This window comes from Pygocentrus nattereri, chromosome 27 (assembly GCF_015220715.1).
Source record: "Pygocentrus nattereri isolate fPygNat1 chromosome 27, fPygNat1.pri, whole genome shotgun sequence".
NCBI lineage: Eukaryota > Metazoa > Chordata > Actinopteri > Characiformes > Serrasalmidae > Pygocentrus > Pygocentrus nattereri.
In genome coordinates this window covers 13,764,175-13,784,135 of record NC_051237.1, presented here as the reverse complement: position 1 = coordinate 13,784,135, position 19,961 = coordinate 13,764,175, and the positions used below count along the sequence as shown (strand labels likewise).

Sequence of the window (19,961 nt, the reverse complement as noted above, 5' to 3'; positions counted from 1 at the left end):
AATGATCTTTTTTTGGTCTATTTTCTTTTCTCAGTAACAGCTTCTTCGCAGCTGCACATCCTTTCAAACTCGTAGCGTTGAGTTGTCTTCTCACAGTGGAAGGATGGATTGAAACCTCTGGATTTTTTTTGATCTGAAGCAAGAGTGGAGCTTGATTCAGATGAAAGCTTTAAATATTGTTTATCTGATGGAGTTTTGTCTTGCATGGTTGCTGTGAGTCCCAATTTCTCAAAATCTTATAATTTTTAAAACTCCAGTTTTAGAAGCTCCTGTTTTTTTCACCTTGACTTCTTCCTTCTTTATGTAAGTGGATTATCTTAAACATAATCTCCTCAGATATGTCTCTTGGCAAATGAATAATGTAATTAATGATTGTTTTGACTGAAATGGTTATATTTATAAAAGTACTGGACATAGACAGTACTGGACCAGACTGAAAGCGTGGGTTGTTATAAAACGTGAATAATATCTCCACACATTATCTTGTTCCTGCTAATTTAACTCATCCTTTGCCAAAGAATATTTCATGCATGTGAACTCCGGATGCAGTCCCAGTCCTGCACTCTCTCATTTACAATAATTAAAGGCCAGCAACCTAAAATCAAATGTAGTCTACTGAAGTCGTGTCCAGCCTTTTTCCCGTGCATTTATATCTTATGCAGTGAAAAGCTGTCTGATGGAAGTAATTACTGCAAGACAGTTACTGTTTTTGAACAACGGTCCACCCCCCACCTATGATTTGAGTCTGCTTCAGCCTCCCCCTCTGCTGACCCCCCACACACATGCCTTCCTCTTCAAGCTCTTAGTTGCTATGGAAACCTTGGTCTATGATAGTAGGCAGGCTTGAGATTATTTAACCCTTTCAGGCTTCTTTTGCTGAGGAGCAGCTCCACCCAAACCTTTTACCCAAAACCCATTACACTCAGCGTTATAATTATTGGTACCCTTGGTAAAAATGGATTAAAAGTGCCACCAAACATGTCACTGTGATTATTTAGCTCAGTCCCACACCGAAACTGAGAACAGAAGAGTAAGAAAATAAGACTAAAAGGAAATATTCCTTCTTGATAAAGGTTTGTTTTCTTGGCCTAAACTCCGTCGAAGATTTTTTCTCCTCTTAATTTTAGTGTGAGATTGAACTAATTAACCGCAAAGGGATTTTCCCCAGGACAAAACAGCTTTTTGGGGGCCTAAATGAATTTGGGGGCCTAACTATCAATGTCCATTAAACCATTATGATGGCTGCATCATAATGAGTCCTGCTCTGGTGGGGCAGTTCCTTATTGGGTTAGGATCCCTCAGGGGGGGAAATGGCAATCTTGACAACAGTAATGTCTTTTTAGTTCTTTGGAGTTACACAAAACAAATATGCACTGCAAATATGCAAACGTCATTAATGAAAATATTTATGGCTCTTTATTTGCAGAGGCATCCACTCAGTGTCCCCTAATTGTTCAGAATTTTAGGTCCCACTCAATGCAATGAATGAGCCTTGTTGTGTTGCTTCAATAACTGAAAAGATGGGAGAGAAATCAGTGTGCAAACTGCTGCTCCAGCAATACAGCAGCACAAAGGCCTCATTGATGAGAGGAACAGTGGCCAGGAAAGCCAAAAACTGCTCCCAGGAGCAAATCTCAGACCTGTGGAAACACTCCTCTGCCTCTGACCTCTGGGCTTAAGGAGACTGGCTTCCAAAATAAACTCTGAAAGGTGTAGTCATACATCAATGAGTTCAGGGGTACTGAAGAGTTCCATATTGCAGGGGTAGGTTGAAGTCATTAAAAAAATAAAACCCAACTCCTCCAGAAAATTACAGCTCACTCAAAACAGCTTTACTTAGTGATAGATTTTCTACCATTTGGTGAGAATCACAAAAAACAAAACTTTCGTGTTCATTGCACAAAATAATGACCAATTCACCAACACCATTTCATATTCAAATTTATTATTGTATTTCATTTGTACCCATGGCACATGAGGAAAAAGAAACAACCATAATATCAAAACAATATAAAAAAAGAAGTCTGTAAAGTTTTACAAAGTATAGATGTGTAATGTTTTTTTTCCTTTTTCCAGTATGTCCATATACTCTAGGTTAAGGCACAGTCATTACCATTCCCTTGTATGTAAGGAGACTAATTTACCTCAGTAATCTCAAACCCTAATATGCTGATAGACAAAGTGAATCTCAATTATTTTACATTATATGCAAGTTTTCTGTCTCTGAACCATACAGTGTTCAGAGTTGCACTGTTCTGGCAACCTTGGCGCACAAATGGAATCGATACAAGAACCAGTTACCTTCATTATTTTAACATTTAACTGTTTCAGCATCAGTAAGTTTGCTACCTTACATCTTACAAGAAGGATTCTGTCACTTTATATGGAACCAGATATGGTTATTGGTGCTACACCATTGTTTACTGCACTCAAAACACATTTCTAAGAGACACAAGATTTGCTCCAGCCGTGTGCCCATTACATGACTTATTAGTCCATACCATATATGAAGGTTTATGATAATGTCTGTGCCTTAGAAACTCAAACAGAACAGTTAAGTGATACTTTTCCAGTGAAAGAATTGTGCATTTCCAGATTAAGCCATGCCAGTTACGCGTGTGCAGTGAACACAGACCATTCCACTGTGACCCATCCAGATCAAGCAGAAGGGAGGTTTTAATTTACCATAAATATTGTGTTGAACCTGCAACAACATACTTCAGATCGGAAGAATCACTCTCACATCTACACTTACGACAATCAACCTGTTAGTTGCAGACATTTTGAATTTTAACATGTTTCTACCTCATTTGATTTCAGGACTTTTAACATTGAGATGAAGGACTGTAAGGTGCCTTCTTCACATACAACATCCAGTTCTCTTATTCTTTTACATGGAAATGAATTCTAATGGCACAAGCAGAAATCCAGTACATACTTTACACACAAAAGCATTGCCATATTCCAGAGTACAAAATCGAACGTTATCACTGTTGAGACACTCATTCCAGTGGTTAAAGGACTCACTTTGATACACTGTCAAGTGTATGGCAAGATGTCATAAATCAACATTCACACAGTTACTGTTAACTGCCATATCGCCATTAATCTTCTGATGACTAGGATTCTAACACTTGGCAATATGGTGGGCAAGGGGCTGAGACTCACAAGGTTTGACAAGGCATCAGTATACAGAACATTCTCCTACAATTCAACATAGTAAAAGAGAGAGGCTCTTACGATTTGTGCAAAGACGAGGGAAGGGATCACAAAAATCCCACCAAACAGCTGAGGAGATCCAGCAATCCTGTAAGAAAATGGCTCCTCGTGATGTACTGGGTACATGCCTTTACTAAGACCCATTTACCAATTTATTTTTATTCCAGTCAATTCTCATCACATGTGATATGCAAAGGGCCTTGTATTACAGCAGTACACCAATTTGGACCCCAGATAAAGTCCCAGAAATTTAGCACTGGCACACATTGAGTTTTAGTATATGAAGACTGCACAACACTGCTAGAATTGTATGGCACCAGAATGCTGGAGCACTAGTTTGCCTATCAGAGAGATTTCAGGACTTAAACCACAAAAAAAAAAAAAAAAAAAAGCAGACCTTTGCACCATCATGTTATTCTCTGCTACTTATTGCCCACTTGTGCTCGCTCATGGTGAAAAATCATATTTAAAATGAAGGACGGAAAGGAAAATTAAGGGAGAAAAAAAAAAAAAGCCACAGTGGTTACTCAAGTGCTTCTAGTACTCCCACATCGTGGAGCTGTCCAGGTCATCAGCATTGGCCTTCAGAACACCAGCATGGTCTCCTCTCAGATACTTCCCTTCACTTGACTTGATGGCCACTTTGTTGTAGTCGCAGAACTCCAGAAAGAAATCTACTGGGGTATCACTACTGCTGACCACTGAAGACTCATTCCCAACCATCCAGTACTTCCCAGTGGAATCTAATCAAAGACAGAGGATACAAGGAAAGGAAGTTTTTAAGTGTAAATGAACAGTATGGAGAATAGTCATTGCAGGGAAAGATGGCAAGTAAAATATGGGCATTTTAACCATTTTTACTAATCTATGACAAAATGTAATTGTGAATAAAATAAATAAATAAAAATCACAAAAAAGGTATTAATTTTTGGTGTATATGTAACTACCTCCATCAAGTAGTTGACCAAGGCCATATTTAGATGCTTATCAAGTGTTTAAAAATATCTACTTAAAAAAAAGGGATTTTTATAGTCTAATAGGTCATGACATCTACTTTCACAATAATAACTTGCACAACTTTTACTGTACCAATGTGTCTTCACTGTCTTTGAAATATTTCCATAAAATATTCATATACAGCTCCCACTTAGATGTTGCCATTTCTCCTAACACAAAACACAGTTCTACACTGCACACTCACAAGCCAATTTAATACTGGATTAAGCCAAACAAAACAAAAGATTAGTTTGGATGTGCATATATTCAAGTCACTATACTGATCCATAGTGACAAGTGAATGTAGCAAAATCAAATGGCACCATCCAGGGAACACTAACCTTGGAGGCTGTAGGCCCCATCGCGGAACGCCAGGCCAAAGACATCGTAAGAAGAGCGGTTGGAGTCAAGGGTGCCAGTCACTTTCCTGCAGCCAATGAAGCCATGCTCTCCCCGCAGCACAATGATGGGCCTGTTGATGAGCTTCATCAGGAACTCCTCTGTCTCTCCTGGGGACACAAAAAAGAATTTGGCTAAAAATTCACATGGGCAAAAAAAAAAAAAAAAAAAAAAAAAAGCAATAAGCCACATCTTACCGGCAGAATCAATGGTGGCAGCCAGCTGCCCATTCTTTTTGGCTGCCACGTACTTTCCATTGGCAGCAAGGAGAGTGATTTTCTTCCCACGCCATTCAATATCAAAATAACAGTTGGCAGACCTGATTGCAAAGACATTATTATTAAGAACAGTCTATCTAGTGATTTAGAGTAAGGGGTGGGACAATATGGCAAAAAAAATATGATCCTTCAAGACATTGTTACAATATGCATTAAAATATTAACTTTTCTGGGGTTTGATAAGTTGGTAGCAAAGAAAAGAAAATACCATCAAAAACTATAAATATAGATATTTATTCAACATTTCACATACTGCATTTCACCAAATCCAGTCAAACAGGACTAATTAAGCTTTCTGTAATGAAAGTACTAATGATATCCACCGAAAGGTTTGTGACATCACTTATCATGATAATTATAATTGTCATATTGCCCACCCCTATGACACAAAGACATGTAAAAGCACATAGAACAATATTTTTAACTAATTACAACAGTGACCAGTTGTCCAACCAGTTGCTGAACAAGTCAGGTAACCTACATGTTTGGATGGACAGTTAACAAGGACAGTGACTGAGTTATAATTAGGTCACAAAGCAGTCATGCCCCAGGCCTGCACCATCCTCATACCCTCACAGATGAAAGCAATGAAAAACAATATGCAGTCTAAAGAGCAGGGAATACTGCTCCAGCACAAACATGTGCATTGCCATTACCTTTCATATGTTTGCTTAGCCTTCAGCAGGAGCGAAGGGTAATTATCTGAGCAACAGTACATCAATGCCATGCCCTTCTCTCAATGCCATGCCTGAACATTTTGCCACGACTCACTTGGTAGAAGCGGTGCACTGCAGGCCACCATTAGCAGTGAGCGTCCAGTACTTCCCAGAGCAGGTCCTGAAAGCACACTTCTTCGTTTCCTTACTGATCTCCATCTGAAAGGTCTCCTGATCACCCTCCTCGTCCTGATTGGCAGAGAGGTCCATTCCTGGCACACAGAAGAGTAGAACACTAAGCATCATTACTAGCATTAAACTGACCAAAAGATGAGTAAGACTCAGAAAATCTGGTCTTCACTTCTATTTGAGCAGAAGTTGTCCTTAACACAGCCTCAGAGCTGCTGATCTCTTAGATTAAGACTTCCTAGACTAAGATTTCCTCTCAGGCTTCACTGGCTCCTTGAACGATGTTTGCCAGCCACTATTCTTGCAGCCCACTTCCCCATAAACCCCCCCCCACACTCTATTGCCACACAGAGTTAATCTTCTCTGGAATTAGGGGCTATCACACATGCCAAGATGCTCAACGGGAGACAACAGTTGTGACTCAGTCCCAGAGAATGCATCCGGTTTATGACTACAAGGTTTACAGGGCAAAAAATAAATGAATAATAAAAGTCCAACGAAAAGCACTAGGTTTGTGCTGACTGCCTGCACACACATTACTGTGGTGCACTAATATACACACACTGGCTACAGTAGGAGTCATGTAGTTACAGCAACCAACCATAAAGCAAAAGTTTCTTTATTATAGTGGTCATAGCAACCAGGGGTTGTCTACAGTGTGAATACTTAGTAAATAAGTTGTCTGTAAAGTGACTAGTGTACCCACATGTGGCCACATGGTTTTTATGTGATGTTGATACTGGTAAAATTTTGTTTTTGGTAAACTATTAATGGCGGAGACGTACATCCTTCATTCATCTCTGCCATGAACGCATTTTTAAAAATACATTAGGCCGAAACCTTCTCTCAAGGTCTCTGGAATAGGGCACCACATTTGAAACCATTTCATGTAATAGCTTTTTGTGATGTAGCTTTTAGAGGCATTAAATACTTCAAACGTTTGGTTCCAATCACCACCACCATAAACAATTCTCTCCTAAAATGGCACAATGGTGTTAATTCTGCATCAAATCACTCTGAATGACTGTTGAATGATACACATTAAAAATGGTGATCTTGCAATGGTGATTTCTCACAATGTTCACACAGGACACTGTAGAAGGCAACCACTGCATCATATACTAAAACAGTGGCTTAATCTGCCAAACCCAACTGGTCAGAGACTGCTTCTGCTTTAATAATCTGCCCTGCTGTGATTACTTCATGTTCCTGCTTCACCAAACCCCCCTACATGATTGCCATACAGAGGCTGAGTATTACTGCACAGACGCCTGGCCTCTGGAAGGGAAGATCGAGTTTCCACAGAAATATGCAAGCCTGAATGAGCAAGGAAAATAAATGACCACGATGAGAACCACATGGCTGAGAATGGGAGATCGGTGGGGGAGACAGAGTCACCAAGAACTCAGTTCCAAATAAAAAGGTTATTAGCAAAAGGGGAAAAATGCTTTTATGCATGTTCACCTAGTAACTAATGTGCTCAGCAGCACATTTTTAAAAAACGCAGATATACCCCTACCACCCCAGTGCAGACGGATTCCTAAGGGCTCTCTCACAGATGCTTGGGTGATCCATCCACACCATGGCAACTGGGCCAGTGGAGCAGGGCTGTGATCAAATGGTGAAAGACCCACAGACCTCAGGGAGATGGCTTAAAGCACCCAGATATTTGCTGTTGCACAATGAATGGAAATGTTGGCTTTGAAAAGCACCAGTGCTATTTAGACAAGGCAGGACTTCTGTTCTCCTAAAAAAGCCACTCAGCACAACAAACAGGACTGGAGAACAAAAGCAGTTGGAAAATCATTTCCGCACTCGTGGTGGATTGACGAACTGATCCATGCGGCACCGCAGGAGGAAGAGGAGCAGGCCGTGGATAAGGGAAAATGCCTAATCCTTTCCCAGACAGATGAGCCATAGTGACAGAGACTGCATGAGCAAGCCTCTGTTTTTTTGTGTGTGCTAGGAGAGGCTGCCCTCTCATGCAGGCCCCATTGTCCTGCTGAGCACGGCTGCCTACGAGGCCGAGCAGCTGGGGTGCACGGGTAACCCAGGCCAGATCTTACCGCCTTTGTTCTCCTTCACGCACACCACCCTCCACATGCCTCAACCTCACGCTACTGCAGTGAATCTCTGTCCATTTCCCCAAACACAATACTACAATCTCCACAAGGTAAAAACAAAGGCAGAATTACAATCCACATCAATTTTGCACAGCTAAAGCTTATTTTCTTCGCAAACTTACTAGGCTAAAAGTGTTAGCAAGGGTATTAAAATCTAGCAGGGGAAAGGAAAAAAAAAAAGTTGAGAAAGTACACAGATGATTCTACATGAGATGGAATTCCTAATTCGATCCAGATGCTTGAAAATTAGCTCATGGCAAAAAATAACCTTCACAGCAAGAAGATGCCTTGCTCCAGCACAAGAAGAAACAAAGACAGCACACAACAGCCAGCCTCCTCCATTCTGACCTGCAGAGACCATGTGTAATTTGCTGGGCTCTTGGCTCTGACCCAAAGTACCCTGCCACCAACCAGCCTCATCCAGCACCATCAGTGCACGTGAACCAGAGCTGAGACTAGGCATCTTTGTCCTGAGGGCAACACAGCTTGTGCCAAGAGCACAGCAGCCACCCAGCTAGCCTTTCCTAACACTGCCAGCCCTGTCAGTCATCTTCACAATCAGCTGCTATGGTGGGGACAGGGTGGTGGGGGGTGGGGTGGGGTGGGGGGTTGGTCATCACATCAAAACATTGACATCCCTTCACATTTCACCGAGTTAGCAACTCTAATCCATTGTTTCAGCCTCACCGTCTCAGACTTATTCCTCTGGGTGTTACAGTAATGGCCACTTTCACACCTAACATAATTACTGCTCATTGGATTCTGCAGAACGCAGGCGCTTTGGAATTCAGAGAGAAGCATAGCTGTTGAGGCTGGAGAGGAGATTTTCTTCAAATAAATTTCTCTGACACCATCTCAGGAGAATAAAGAGATACAAAATGGACGCTGATCCTTGGCAATCTGATGAAAAAAATGTGAGGCAACACATGCGCTGTTCACAAAAAACTGCAACATGAGACATGTGAATCTCAGAACAAACTGACTCTCCAGCTGCAAAGACTTCCCCCCCCTTCTGCATTCAGCAGATCCACCCATTGGCTTTGACCACAGCCACACAGGGACCACAAACCAGTGAGAGCAGAGTAATATCTATAATTAAGAAAGACTTCTACCTAATTATAAAAGATATACAGGCATCAGCCATTACCTACATTCAGCTCTCTTTCATATGTGGAATGGAAAGCTTGTTTAAAAATCATGCCACCAGTCAGGACTGAAGTGGTCAGATTCATTCAAACACACCAGAGGCGATCAAATGGTGATCATCTCATCGTAAATGGACCATAAAGCACACCTTTACGACACTCTGAAAGGGTAATCAATGCAGACGCCATAATACCTTGCCTGGTGGACACATTCCTGTCATTGCCAGCGGTCAGCACTACTTGAGGGTGGCTCTGCTCCAGAACAAAAAGCTCATCTTTCCCAACCTTGGAGCTCTTGCCGGACTTCATGGTTCCGCTGGGGCCGGAGGGGGCCAGGTACTTTCCGGCGCAGTCCCTGAAGGCCACCTTGCCGGACCTGAACTCCAAGGTGTAGCCGGTGGTCTTGTCGGCTTTCTGGGCCAGGGTGCCATCATTCTTCAGGAAGCGGTTGTCAGATGTCTGCAGGTGGTATCTCTGGTCCTGGAAGACCAGGGTAATGAGGGAGTCCACGCCCCACGGCACGTCCCTGTCGATGGCTATCTCGTCTTCTTTGTCGCTCAGGTGCGCGTACCTCTTTCTGGTCAGGCTGAAGATGTTGACCTGCGGGTGCATGGCGATGTGCACGCTCCATTTCTCGGCCATGGAGATGGTCTGCGCGAAGCAGGTGATCCTGTCCTCCGTGCCGCCCAGGTAGCGCTTGTGCGGCTCGGACTGCAGGGACCACCGGCCATCGTCGTGCGCCGTGATGATGAAGCGGCAGTCCTCGCCGGGCGTCTCGCTGTCGCCGGTCACGTTGCCGTCTTTGTCGGCGGCGATGTAGCGCCCGAGGTGGCTCTTGAGGAAGAACATGTTGGAGTCGTCTCCATTCTGCTCCAGCGTCCAGATCTGCTTCTTCTTCATGCTGGTGGCCGAGGCGTTGATCTTAAAGCCGAACGTCTCGGCTGTGAGGTATTTGTTGCCGCAGTTGATGAGGCCGAACTGGATCTTCAGCATGTCGCTGCTGCTGCTGCCGTTGGCCGTCATGCTGCTGGCGCGAGGCTTCCAGGAGGAGGAGGAGGAGGAGGATGCTGCTGATGCTGTAGGACGTGCGGGTCTTTGTTTGTGGAGCGCGCGCGCGTCCTGTTCTGCAGCCGCTCACAGCGCGAGCTTAAACGCACAGCTGTAGCCTTTATACTCGCCCGTGACGTCAGGCGCCGGGCCCCGCCCACGCAGGCAAAAATGGATTATTACAGCAAAAAATGAGTGAAAAAAGTATTTATGTAAAAACATAATGATTAAAAAAAATAAATAGCCTGATTTTCCTGCTTTAGATAGGCTTGTGTTGTGTAAATATACAGCGTTTAAACCTCTTTCAGAGATCTTTAGACTACAAACATGTATAAATATTAATATGTACAAAACCAGAATTGGACACTTTGTACCAATAAGGCCTGGTAAATTAGTCTATTGAACCCACCACTGTGCCAACGTCCACCTTTTACCTTTATTACAGCTTCCAATTCTTTTTGGGAGACTTGCCTTCAGTTTTGAAAGAAATCTGCAGAGATACTTTCCACACCTCTGAAGGTCTCTGGAGTCTTAGACGTTTGCTGCATTTTATGCTTCTCACAGTCCAAGTAATCCCAAACTGAAAAGTTAGAATAAAACTTTCATAAAACTTTACCTCACATCTCGAATGTCCTGTTTAGGTGCGTTTCGTCTTTGTCTATTTTATTTTCTCAGTGATGGCGTCTTGATGTCTTCTCACAGTGGAAGTATGGACAGAAACAGCTGTGGATTTTTTTCAGATCTGAAGCAAGAGTGGAACTTGATTTCCTCCTCTCCCTCAGAGATAAAAGCTTTAAGTATTGTTTATCTGACGGGGACAGTTTTGGTGGTCTTGAATAGTTGTTAGAAGTCCCACTTTCTCCAAATCTTCTATCATTTTTGATATTTCAGTTTGGACACTCATTTTTTACCTTTCACTGTCTTGTGCAAATAGATTATCAGATTATAAAACCTGGCCCCCTCAGAAATATCTCCTGAAAATGGATAACTTGTACTGAATGGCGGGAAATGAATGGTTGGACATTAAATGAAATAAAGGGTGGTTTCTTATTTTTGTATATGCAGCACTGTGCAGTGCGAGGCACCTAAACATCTTTTTAAAACGATTTATCTTGGCAGTAAGTATGTCTCTGCTTGTAAAACTGCAATATAACAGTAGAATACATTCAAACATTAATGCAATAAAATGTTACAAGATGTTTTCCAAAAGGTACTTAGATGTTTTGAGCTGGTTAGAAGAACAAAGGTTTGGAGAGGCCATATCATAGAAAAACAAATATTCCTTCTTTTTTGACAATATAGAAATAAAATATAGTTTCATGTAGAATATAAACATTATTAAAGTTTCACAACATATCATTCACTCCCCAGTCCATACAGTCTGTGTATGGAAACTGCAAATAGCCTATTTTGAATTCATTATTTTTGTGACCTCACCAAAACGTACATATTTACATACAATCAACCAATTCAGACTGCGGGCAGTTTAGCTCCACCCATTCATATTGAATTGGTAAGAAGTATTTCAGCCTGGATGCTTTTTGAGCCACAATACAGAGAAGCCAATCAGAGGAGAGGCAATTTATATATGTCTTAAAGGCACAGTAACGAAAATGATCATGTGTTGTGGCTGGTTTCAGTACTTAAAACCAAATAAATGTAAAAATTGACCTCAGAGAAAAAAAATCACATACAAGAAAAATAAACCCTGTAACTTATTCAAGCACTAATTAGACAAACAAGACAAAGGATATTAACTATAATGAACACTGGGCTGCTGAGGGGAGAGGACTGGAAACGGTTAAACAAAAACATTGATATACAAACCCAGTTTGATAAAAGTTGGGACAGTAGGTAAAATGCAAATCCAGTTTGACCTGCATTTGAATGAAAACAATACAAAGACAAGATATGTAATGTTTTACCTTCAACTTCACTGGTTTTTGTAAATAAACACACATTCTGAATTTGATGCCTGTAACATATCCAGAGAAATGGACAGGGCTGTTTACGAATATGGAAATAGGTGAATATTGTTTTAACATTGTAAAGTTACAAAGCCAGGGTCTGTCATGGAGTGGGGTGGGCCATTAATGAATAGCTTGCACATCTGTAAAAGGACCATTAACACTGAGCACAATTCAGAGCAACAAAGAAAACATGTATCCCATTTACATTTTTACATTTACGGCATTTGGCTGACACTCTTATGCAGAGCGACTTACAATTTGATTATTATTTTTACACAGGTTGGCGGAGGTAGTGTTAGGAGTCTTGCCCAAGGACTCTTATTGGTATAGTGTAGGGTATTTGCCAAGGTGAGGATTGAACCCAAGTCTAGAGTGTAGAAGGCTGGTTACCCACTACATTACACCAACCACCTGGTTGGTAACATTACAGGAGAGGGCAGAAACAGACTTAATTTTTAATGTAAGTTAATGTACAGATTTTTTTTTTTCAAATAATTTTGGAGGAGAACAGCCTCCTAAGCTCAAAATATGATAAGAAAGGCCCTGTAAGGTTGCAGAGCTGAAGACTTGTATGACAGAAGAACAGCAAAAAAAAAAAACACTTTCAGAACTGAATCAAATTGTGTTATCAGTCCCTAAACAATCATGTGATTGGTGATGAAACACAGAGGTAAACATGCTCATATCCCATCATATTTTGGAACATGGTTGAGCATATATTTACAAAAAACAACAAAATTCATAAAGTAAAACATAAAATATTGTGTTTTTTGTAGTGTTTTAAATTTAATACAGGTCAAACAGAATTTACTGTACATTTATATATCTATATATCTATATATCTATCTATATATATACACACACATCAAAAAATGTTTATACAATTTCAATATACAATCTGTTATCCAAACTAGCATTGAAAGGAAACATATTCCTGTATGAAACATCATCATCATCGTTAACTGCTCAGTCCAGATAGGGTCACAGTAGCAGTTGAGAGAGCACAGAATCCCAGATGACCCTATTCCCCACAACTTCCTCCAGCTCATTCCTGGGGATCCCAAGCCTCTCCCAAGCCAACTTGGACATATAATCCCTCTAGCAGGTCCTAGGGTGACCCCAGGGTCTTGTTCCGTTAGGCCATGCCTGGTACACCCCCACCGGGAGGCGTCCAGGGGGCATCCGAATCAGATGCCTGAACCACCTCAGCTGGCTCCTCTTAATGTGGAGGAGTAGCTCTGTGCTCCTCCCAGGTGACCAAGCTCCTCACCCTATCAAATAGAGTGTAGTCCGCCACCCTGCGAAGAAAGCTAATTTCCGCCGCTTGTATTCGCAATCTTGTTCTTTTGGTCATTACCCACAGCTAATGACCATAGGTGATGTAGACCAACTGGTAAACAGAAAGCTTCGCCTTATGGCTTAGCTCCATCTTCACCACTACAATCAGTACAGTGACTCCATTACTGCTGCCACCTGTCCCAGCCTGTGGTCGATCTTATTATCCCCGAGATACTTAAATTCCTCCACGTGGGGCAAGTCCTTTCCCCTTAACTGGAGTGGGCATGCCATCCTTTTCCGGGCTAAGACCATGGACTCAGACTTGGAGGTGCTGATACCAACTGCTTCACACTTAGCTGCAAACCGCTCCAGTGAGTGCTGGAGGCATCCATCTGATTCAGCCAAAAGAACAACATCATCTGCAAATAGCAGAAACGCCATCCTCTGGCCCCCACACATAACACCCTCCTGATGCAGACTATGCCCTGACACTCTGTCCATGAATAATATGAACAGGAGACCTGGCACAACCCTGGCGGAGTACAGTGCACTGAAAGAGTCTGACTTAATGCTGAGTATACAAACACAGCTCTCACTCCAGGAGTACAGAGATTGAATGGCCCGGAGTAGTAGCCCTAGTACCCCATACTCCTGGAGGACCTCCCATAAGATATCTCAGGGAACACGGTCATAAGCCTTCTCCAAGTCCACAAAACACATATAGATTGGGTTGGCAAACTCCCATGCCCCCTCAACAATCTGTGAGAGGGTGAAAAGCTGGTCCATTGTTCCGCAGCCGGGACGGAATCCACAGTGTTAATCCTCAATCTAAGGTTCAACTATAGGTCGAAGTCTCCTTTCCAGCACCTTGGCATAGACTTTCCCAGGGAGGCTGAGCAGTATGATACCCTGATAGTTGGCACATTCCCTCCGGTCCCCCTTTTGAAAATTAGGGACCACTACCTTGGTCTGCCAGTCCAAGGGTACCATTCATGTTAGCCACAACAGCCCCACAATATCCAGAGCCATAAGCATCTCCGGATGAATCTCATTCCCCCCAGTGCCTTGCCACCAACCTTGCCAACAACCTTAGTGACCTCCACCAGGGAAATGGAACTTGATACACCAGAAGCCTCTGGTCCTGACTCCCGTGAGAGAGGCATGTCTCCTGTATTAAGGAGTTCCTCATAGTGCTCCTTCCATCGATTGACAATATCCTCATTTGAAGTCAGAGTTTCTCCACCCTTGCCGAATGTAGCTTGGGCACTGCCATCCCGACTGCTCCTGAGTTGCTGGACAGTTGTCAAGAACCTCCTTGAGGCCGACCGAAAGTTTTTTTCCATGGCTTCACCAAACTCCTCCCATGCCCTGGATTTTGCTTCTGCCACCATTGTGGCTGCCACCTTTTTTGCCTGTCAGTACCTGTCTGCTGAGTCGGGAGCCTTTCAGGCCATCCACTCTCTAAAGGCCTCTTTCTTCAGCTTGATGGCCTCCCTCACCACTGGTGTCCACCAGGGGATTTTTGGGTTACAGCCCCGACAGGCACCCACAAGCTTTTGGCTACAGTTAGGCCTGGCAGCTTCCACAATGGAGATTTTGAACAGGGTCCAATTCAGACTCCATGTCCCCTACCTCCTCTGGGACATGAGAAAAGCTCTCCTGGAGGTGGGAGTTGAAATCATTCTGAACAGGGACCTCCGACAGTCATTCCCAGCACACCCTCACTATTCGCTTGGACCTACTGGGTCTGACCATCAGTCATTCCTGCCATCTGATCCAACTCACCACCAGATGGTGATCAGTTGACAGCTCAGCACCTTTCTTCACCTGAGTGTCCAGAACATATGGTCCCAAGTCAGATGAAACAACAACAAAGTCGATCATTGACCTTTGACCCAAGGAGCTCTGGTACTATGTACACTTATGAACATTCTTGTATTCGAACTTGGTATTCGTTATGGATAATCCATGCCTTGCACAGAAGTCCAATAACAATTCACAATTCGTGTTTAGATTGGGCGGGCCGTTCTTCCCAACCATGCCACTCCAGATCTCTCAGTCATTGCCAACGTGAGCATTGAAGTCTCCCAGTAAGACTATAGAGCCTGTAGATGGGACCCTTTCCAGAACCCCGCCCACTCGCTCTAAGAAGGCCGAATACTCTGACCTGTTGTTTAGTGCATAGGCACAGAGAACAGTCAGAGTTTTCCTCTCTGCAATTGTAATTTGCATTCAGGCAACCCTCACATCCACTGGGACAAACTTCAACTGCATGGCCGCCAGCCGGGGACTCATGAGTATCCCCACATCCACCCAGCGCCTCTCACCATGTGCAACCCCTGAGTATAAGAGGGACCAACCTCTATCCAGGAGTTTGTCTCCAGAGCCGACACTGTGGGTTGAGTTGAACCCAACTATATCTAGTTGGTACCTCTCAGCCTCCTGCACTAGCTCCAGCTCCTTCCCCCCCCAGTGAGGTTACATTCCACATATCAACAGCCAGTTTCTGCCGCAGGGGCCTAGGTCACCAAGGGCCTCCCCTCAATCTCCCACTGCCTATATGGCACTGCACCGCTCCCCCATGCTGGACCTTGTGGGTGGTGGGCCCACATGGTCTCCCCACAGTGCCTCTTCGGGCTGAGCCTGGCTGGGTTAAGTGGGCTGCCCAGCCACCAGGCGCTCACCAAGGGACACTACTTTCAGGCGTGGTTTCAGGGGTAGGTCCCAGTGACCCTCTCCCTGGCAGGGCACACGACTGTTTGTGCCTGTTATTCATGGAGTTTTTGGATCGAGTTTTTGGATCCAGACCTGTTCACCCTGGGAGGTCCTACCAGGAGCATATTGCTCCTGATGACTTAGCTCTGAAGATCCCTAGACCACACAAGCCCTTCCACCACAACAAGGCACCAATCCAGGAAGGGTATGAAACATGGACTCCATTTCAAGAAACATGCAAAGAATGCAATTGTTTTGTCATTATTAATTATATTCTAGAACATGACAAAAATACCGAATGTTTAGCCCACATCACAGCGCAGCCCCTCTCAGTAAATGTTTTCCAGTGGGTTGAAGATTTTTGACTTCAAAATGAGGCCTGCTTGACTGACTAGTGAGAGGATAAGGAAACAAAACTCAGCCTGTTTGTCTACACAAAGATCTATTCATAGTCTGAACATGCAGATTGTGGGGTTAGGTAGACACAGTCAAATAAACAGCAGCTCCATCCAAATAATTCTGAAAATACAGCCACCAAGAACTTTGAGGCAAATCAACCATTTATGTGTAGCTCTTTCTGATAGGGATCATGTGGAATTAAGACATTTTTATGTACACAGTGTGGAACCTTAACAATGCAGTGGTGTTTTATAAAGCAACTACTGCACAGACGGATATCCACTGGGATTTGAACATGTGCGCTCAGACACTGGTGAGAAAGCATTGAGCTCCAAGGTTTGAATATGGTGTTTGCAGAGTTTCAGTCCATAAAGTCAGAAGCTGTTGATCTAAAAGGGGAAGTCAGTTGATGAATAGATCTATTTATGAGATCAAAATTTAACCTGGGTTTCAATGCAGAAATAAAGATCTTGTTTTCCTTGTGTGATGAAATCATCTTACTAGGTTAGGTGTGGTCTTGCTTAATCTCACCAAAGATAAATATCACATATCATTGCTCTCATTAATGCTACTTACATAATAATACATAATACACAGTAATACATAATACTATTTAAAGTACAGACAATTTTGAACTTCTGAAATTCTGACAATTCTTTTTCAGGCAGAAGAATAATAAAGATGTGGGAGGTGAGCTGTGTCTGTGTGAGCCTGTGTGTGGGAAATGTATATTGACTATATGGACAAAAATGTGTGTGGACACCTGAACATCACACCTATATGAGCTTTTTGGACAACCTATTCAAAAAAATTGGCATTAACATGGAGTAGACCCAATCCTTGTGGCTATCCCAAACAGCATCCACTCCTCTAGGAAGGCTCTCCACAAGACTTTGAAATGTGTGTGAGTTGAAAAAGACATTTGTGCAGTCAGGCACAAGAGGACCTGGCTCACAATCAACATTTCAGTTCATTCCAAAGGTGTTCAGTGGGGTTGGGGTCAGGGCTGTTTGCAGAGTTCCTTCATACCAACCTCGTCAAATCATGTATTTATGGGCCTAACTTTTCATAGTTGAGCTAGAACAGGAAAGGGCCTTTCCCAAACTGTTTCCACAAGTTTGGTAACATGTAATTATCTAAAATGTATTTGTATGTTGTTGCATTACCCTACTGTAGAACTAGGAAAACAGCCCCATATCATTATTCCTCCTCCACCAAACTTACTGTTGGTAAATTGCATTTGAGTAGGTAGTATTCTAATGGCATCCGCCAAACTCAAATGCGTTCATCAGACTGCCAGAAAGTGAAATGTGATTCATCATAATTCCAGAGAACAAGCATCCACTGTTGCAAGTGTTGGCCTGCTTTATGCCACTCCAGCTGACACTTGTCATTGTATGCAGTGATCTTAGAACTGTGTGCAGCCGTCATGAAGCTCCCAATGCACAGTTCTGGTGCTGATGTTGCTTCCAGAGGCAGTTTGGAACTCAGTATAGGCTATTTTTACATGCTAGGTGCTCATCATTATCATTCATCATCAAATACAGTGTAACAGAGGTATAGAATACCACTGCTGACTGCCACACATCAACAGCTGGAAAGAAACACGGTTTATATAAGTAAAATGGGGAGGGATGGGTAAAGCAAAAGGAAAATGGGAAGAAATGTTGTCTTGGCCATCACAAGAATCATCAAACGCATCGTTCTTGTCAAACAGTCTGACTTGATAAGAATTGACAACATGACCGCCACTGATTCCTATTCTTAGCCATATCTTCAAGTGTATGAAGCCATGCATGACCATGGTCTTTCGGGCCCCATGCAGGGAGACGGGAAGCTCCCACTTTATCTAGATTTTTAGTGCTATTCTGCATGCCTCTGGACCAGGTCATGGGTTGACCACAACAACGCTTTTTCCAGTCCTTTCCTGCAGTAGAGAAGTGTTCTCTGCTATGCTAGGTGCTTCAACACTCAGTAGCCTGTCTTTGTGAGTGCATGATCTATGGCTTGGTGGCTGAGCTGTTGTTGCTCCTAGATGCTTCAATTTTACAATAATAGCACTTAAAGTGACTTAGCAGCATATACATTTCACCAACTGACTTGTGGCAAAGGTACTATTAGCTTTTTAGTACAACCTCTTGTACTGCCAATGTTTTTCTCTGGACATTGCATGGCTTTATGCTCTATTCTGTACACCTTTTAGTACTAGATGTGACTGGTACAACTGAGATCACTAATAAGGAGGGGTGTCCACACACCTTTGGCCATATAGTGTAATAGGCCCTGATACTGTGACCTGAGTTATCTCCCATCCCAGATGGTTGGTTCCATTGTTGAAAACTAAAGTCAATTTATTTTGACAAAGACAGACTCTCGTATTAAAGCCATCTAACCTTTTAATCATCATTTATAGCGCAGGATTGCCATAGCAATTGTCTGGGATAGACTGTCTAAATATAAAGATGTTCTATTGCAGCAGCACATTTCATTTTGCTGCATGGAATATAAGCCTAAAGCATGCTCAAAGGTAAGTTTTAGGTTAATGCACTCGCAGGGATAACTGAAAGAGTGGCTATCTATCTGCATTTCTGGTAAGAGCTATCTTTGTTCACACTACGAAGCTGCTGTAGTTACCATGGAGATGGAGCTCCAATCTGCTGTTCTGCAAAAATCACAAGGTCTGCTGCAGTAGCATGAGAGAGAAGCTCATCTGAATATAGCCATTAGACACGAGACAGGCCATGCCACAAGCTTCTCTTCTATTTATGTTTTTGGCTAGATCTGAGGAGCTGAGGCCATCTTTTATGATTCAAGCATTGTGCAGTGTGGTCTTTATACACTTTACAAGCACGTTTTCCAAGCAAATGTGTTAGAAACAACACATTTTGTAACACATCTGTGTGTCCAGTTAAGAACAGTTTTAATACATATTTGTTAAACTAGATAACACACAAAAAATGTGCTGTTAATTAAAGGGGCCATGTCTTAAATTTTCCTTGTATTTTTTTTCCTTGCACAATGTGCAAAAGGTTGAAATCATTGTATTAACAGTTTAGACAGTAGTTTTTAAATGTGAAATTTCAGGGCATTCCATCTTTTTCTAAACCGCAGGAAAACGAAATATTACAACACACATCGTGAATTGTGCAAATGTCTTCAAATGCCACAATGTTATAGTTTTGCCATATTGTCCAGCCCTACTTAGGTCCACTTATGACTATTTATGCAGCATTATGTACCAAAAAATGTTTTAATTCTATTTTACATAACTATTTTCCAACCATTCTTTACTTCTTACTCAAAAACAGACTGTTTTTTCATAGCGCCTTAAAGACCTCTGTTCTGATTGGCTGCCCTGCCTTGTGCCTCAAAAAGCAAAAAGCAGAAAAACACTCCTTATAACTTCAGCGTGGACTGGGCTAAACTGCTATTGGTTGTATACAAGGGCATTTTTTAATGTACAAAGTACAGAAAACTGGACATGTGCCTTTCCCACTGGTCATCAGCCCTGTACCAAAGGGCCCAGATTTATTTGTTTTGGTACCAG

At 42.6% G+C, this 19,961-nt stretch overlaps 1 protein-coding gene across 2 annotated transcripts; it reads right to left on the bottom strand.

The window, feature by feature from the left end:
- Nucleotides 1-1,393: 1,393 nt before the first annotated feature.
- fscn1a (fascin actin-bundling protein 1a) lies at nucleotides 1,394-10,163 on the bottom strand. Of its 2 annotated transcripts, XM_017703174.2 has the most exons (5): nucleotides 9,200-10,161; nucleotides 5,664-5,820; nucleotides 4,812-4,933; nucleotides 4,557-4,724; nucleotides 1,394-3,962 (listed from the first exon to the last, which is right to left on the bottom strand). In XM_017703174.2, the coding sequence occupies exons 1-5, from the start codon at nucleotides 10,026-10,028 to the stop codon at nucleotides 3,757-3,759; spliced, it is 1,482 nt and encodes a 493-aa protein (XP_017558663.1). In that variant the 5' UTR covers nucleotides 10,029-10,161; the 3' UTR covers nucleotides 1,394-3,756. The 2 variants fall into 2 exon arrangements, with proteins under 2 accessions (XP_017558663.1, XP_037391415.1); XM_037535518.1 differs by having other exon boundaries at nucleotides 4,557-4,933; nucleotides 9,200-10,163.
- Between the last annotated feature and the right edge of the window lie 9,798 nt (nucleotides 10,164-19,961).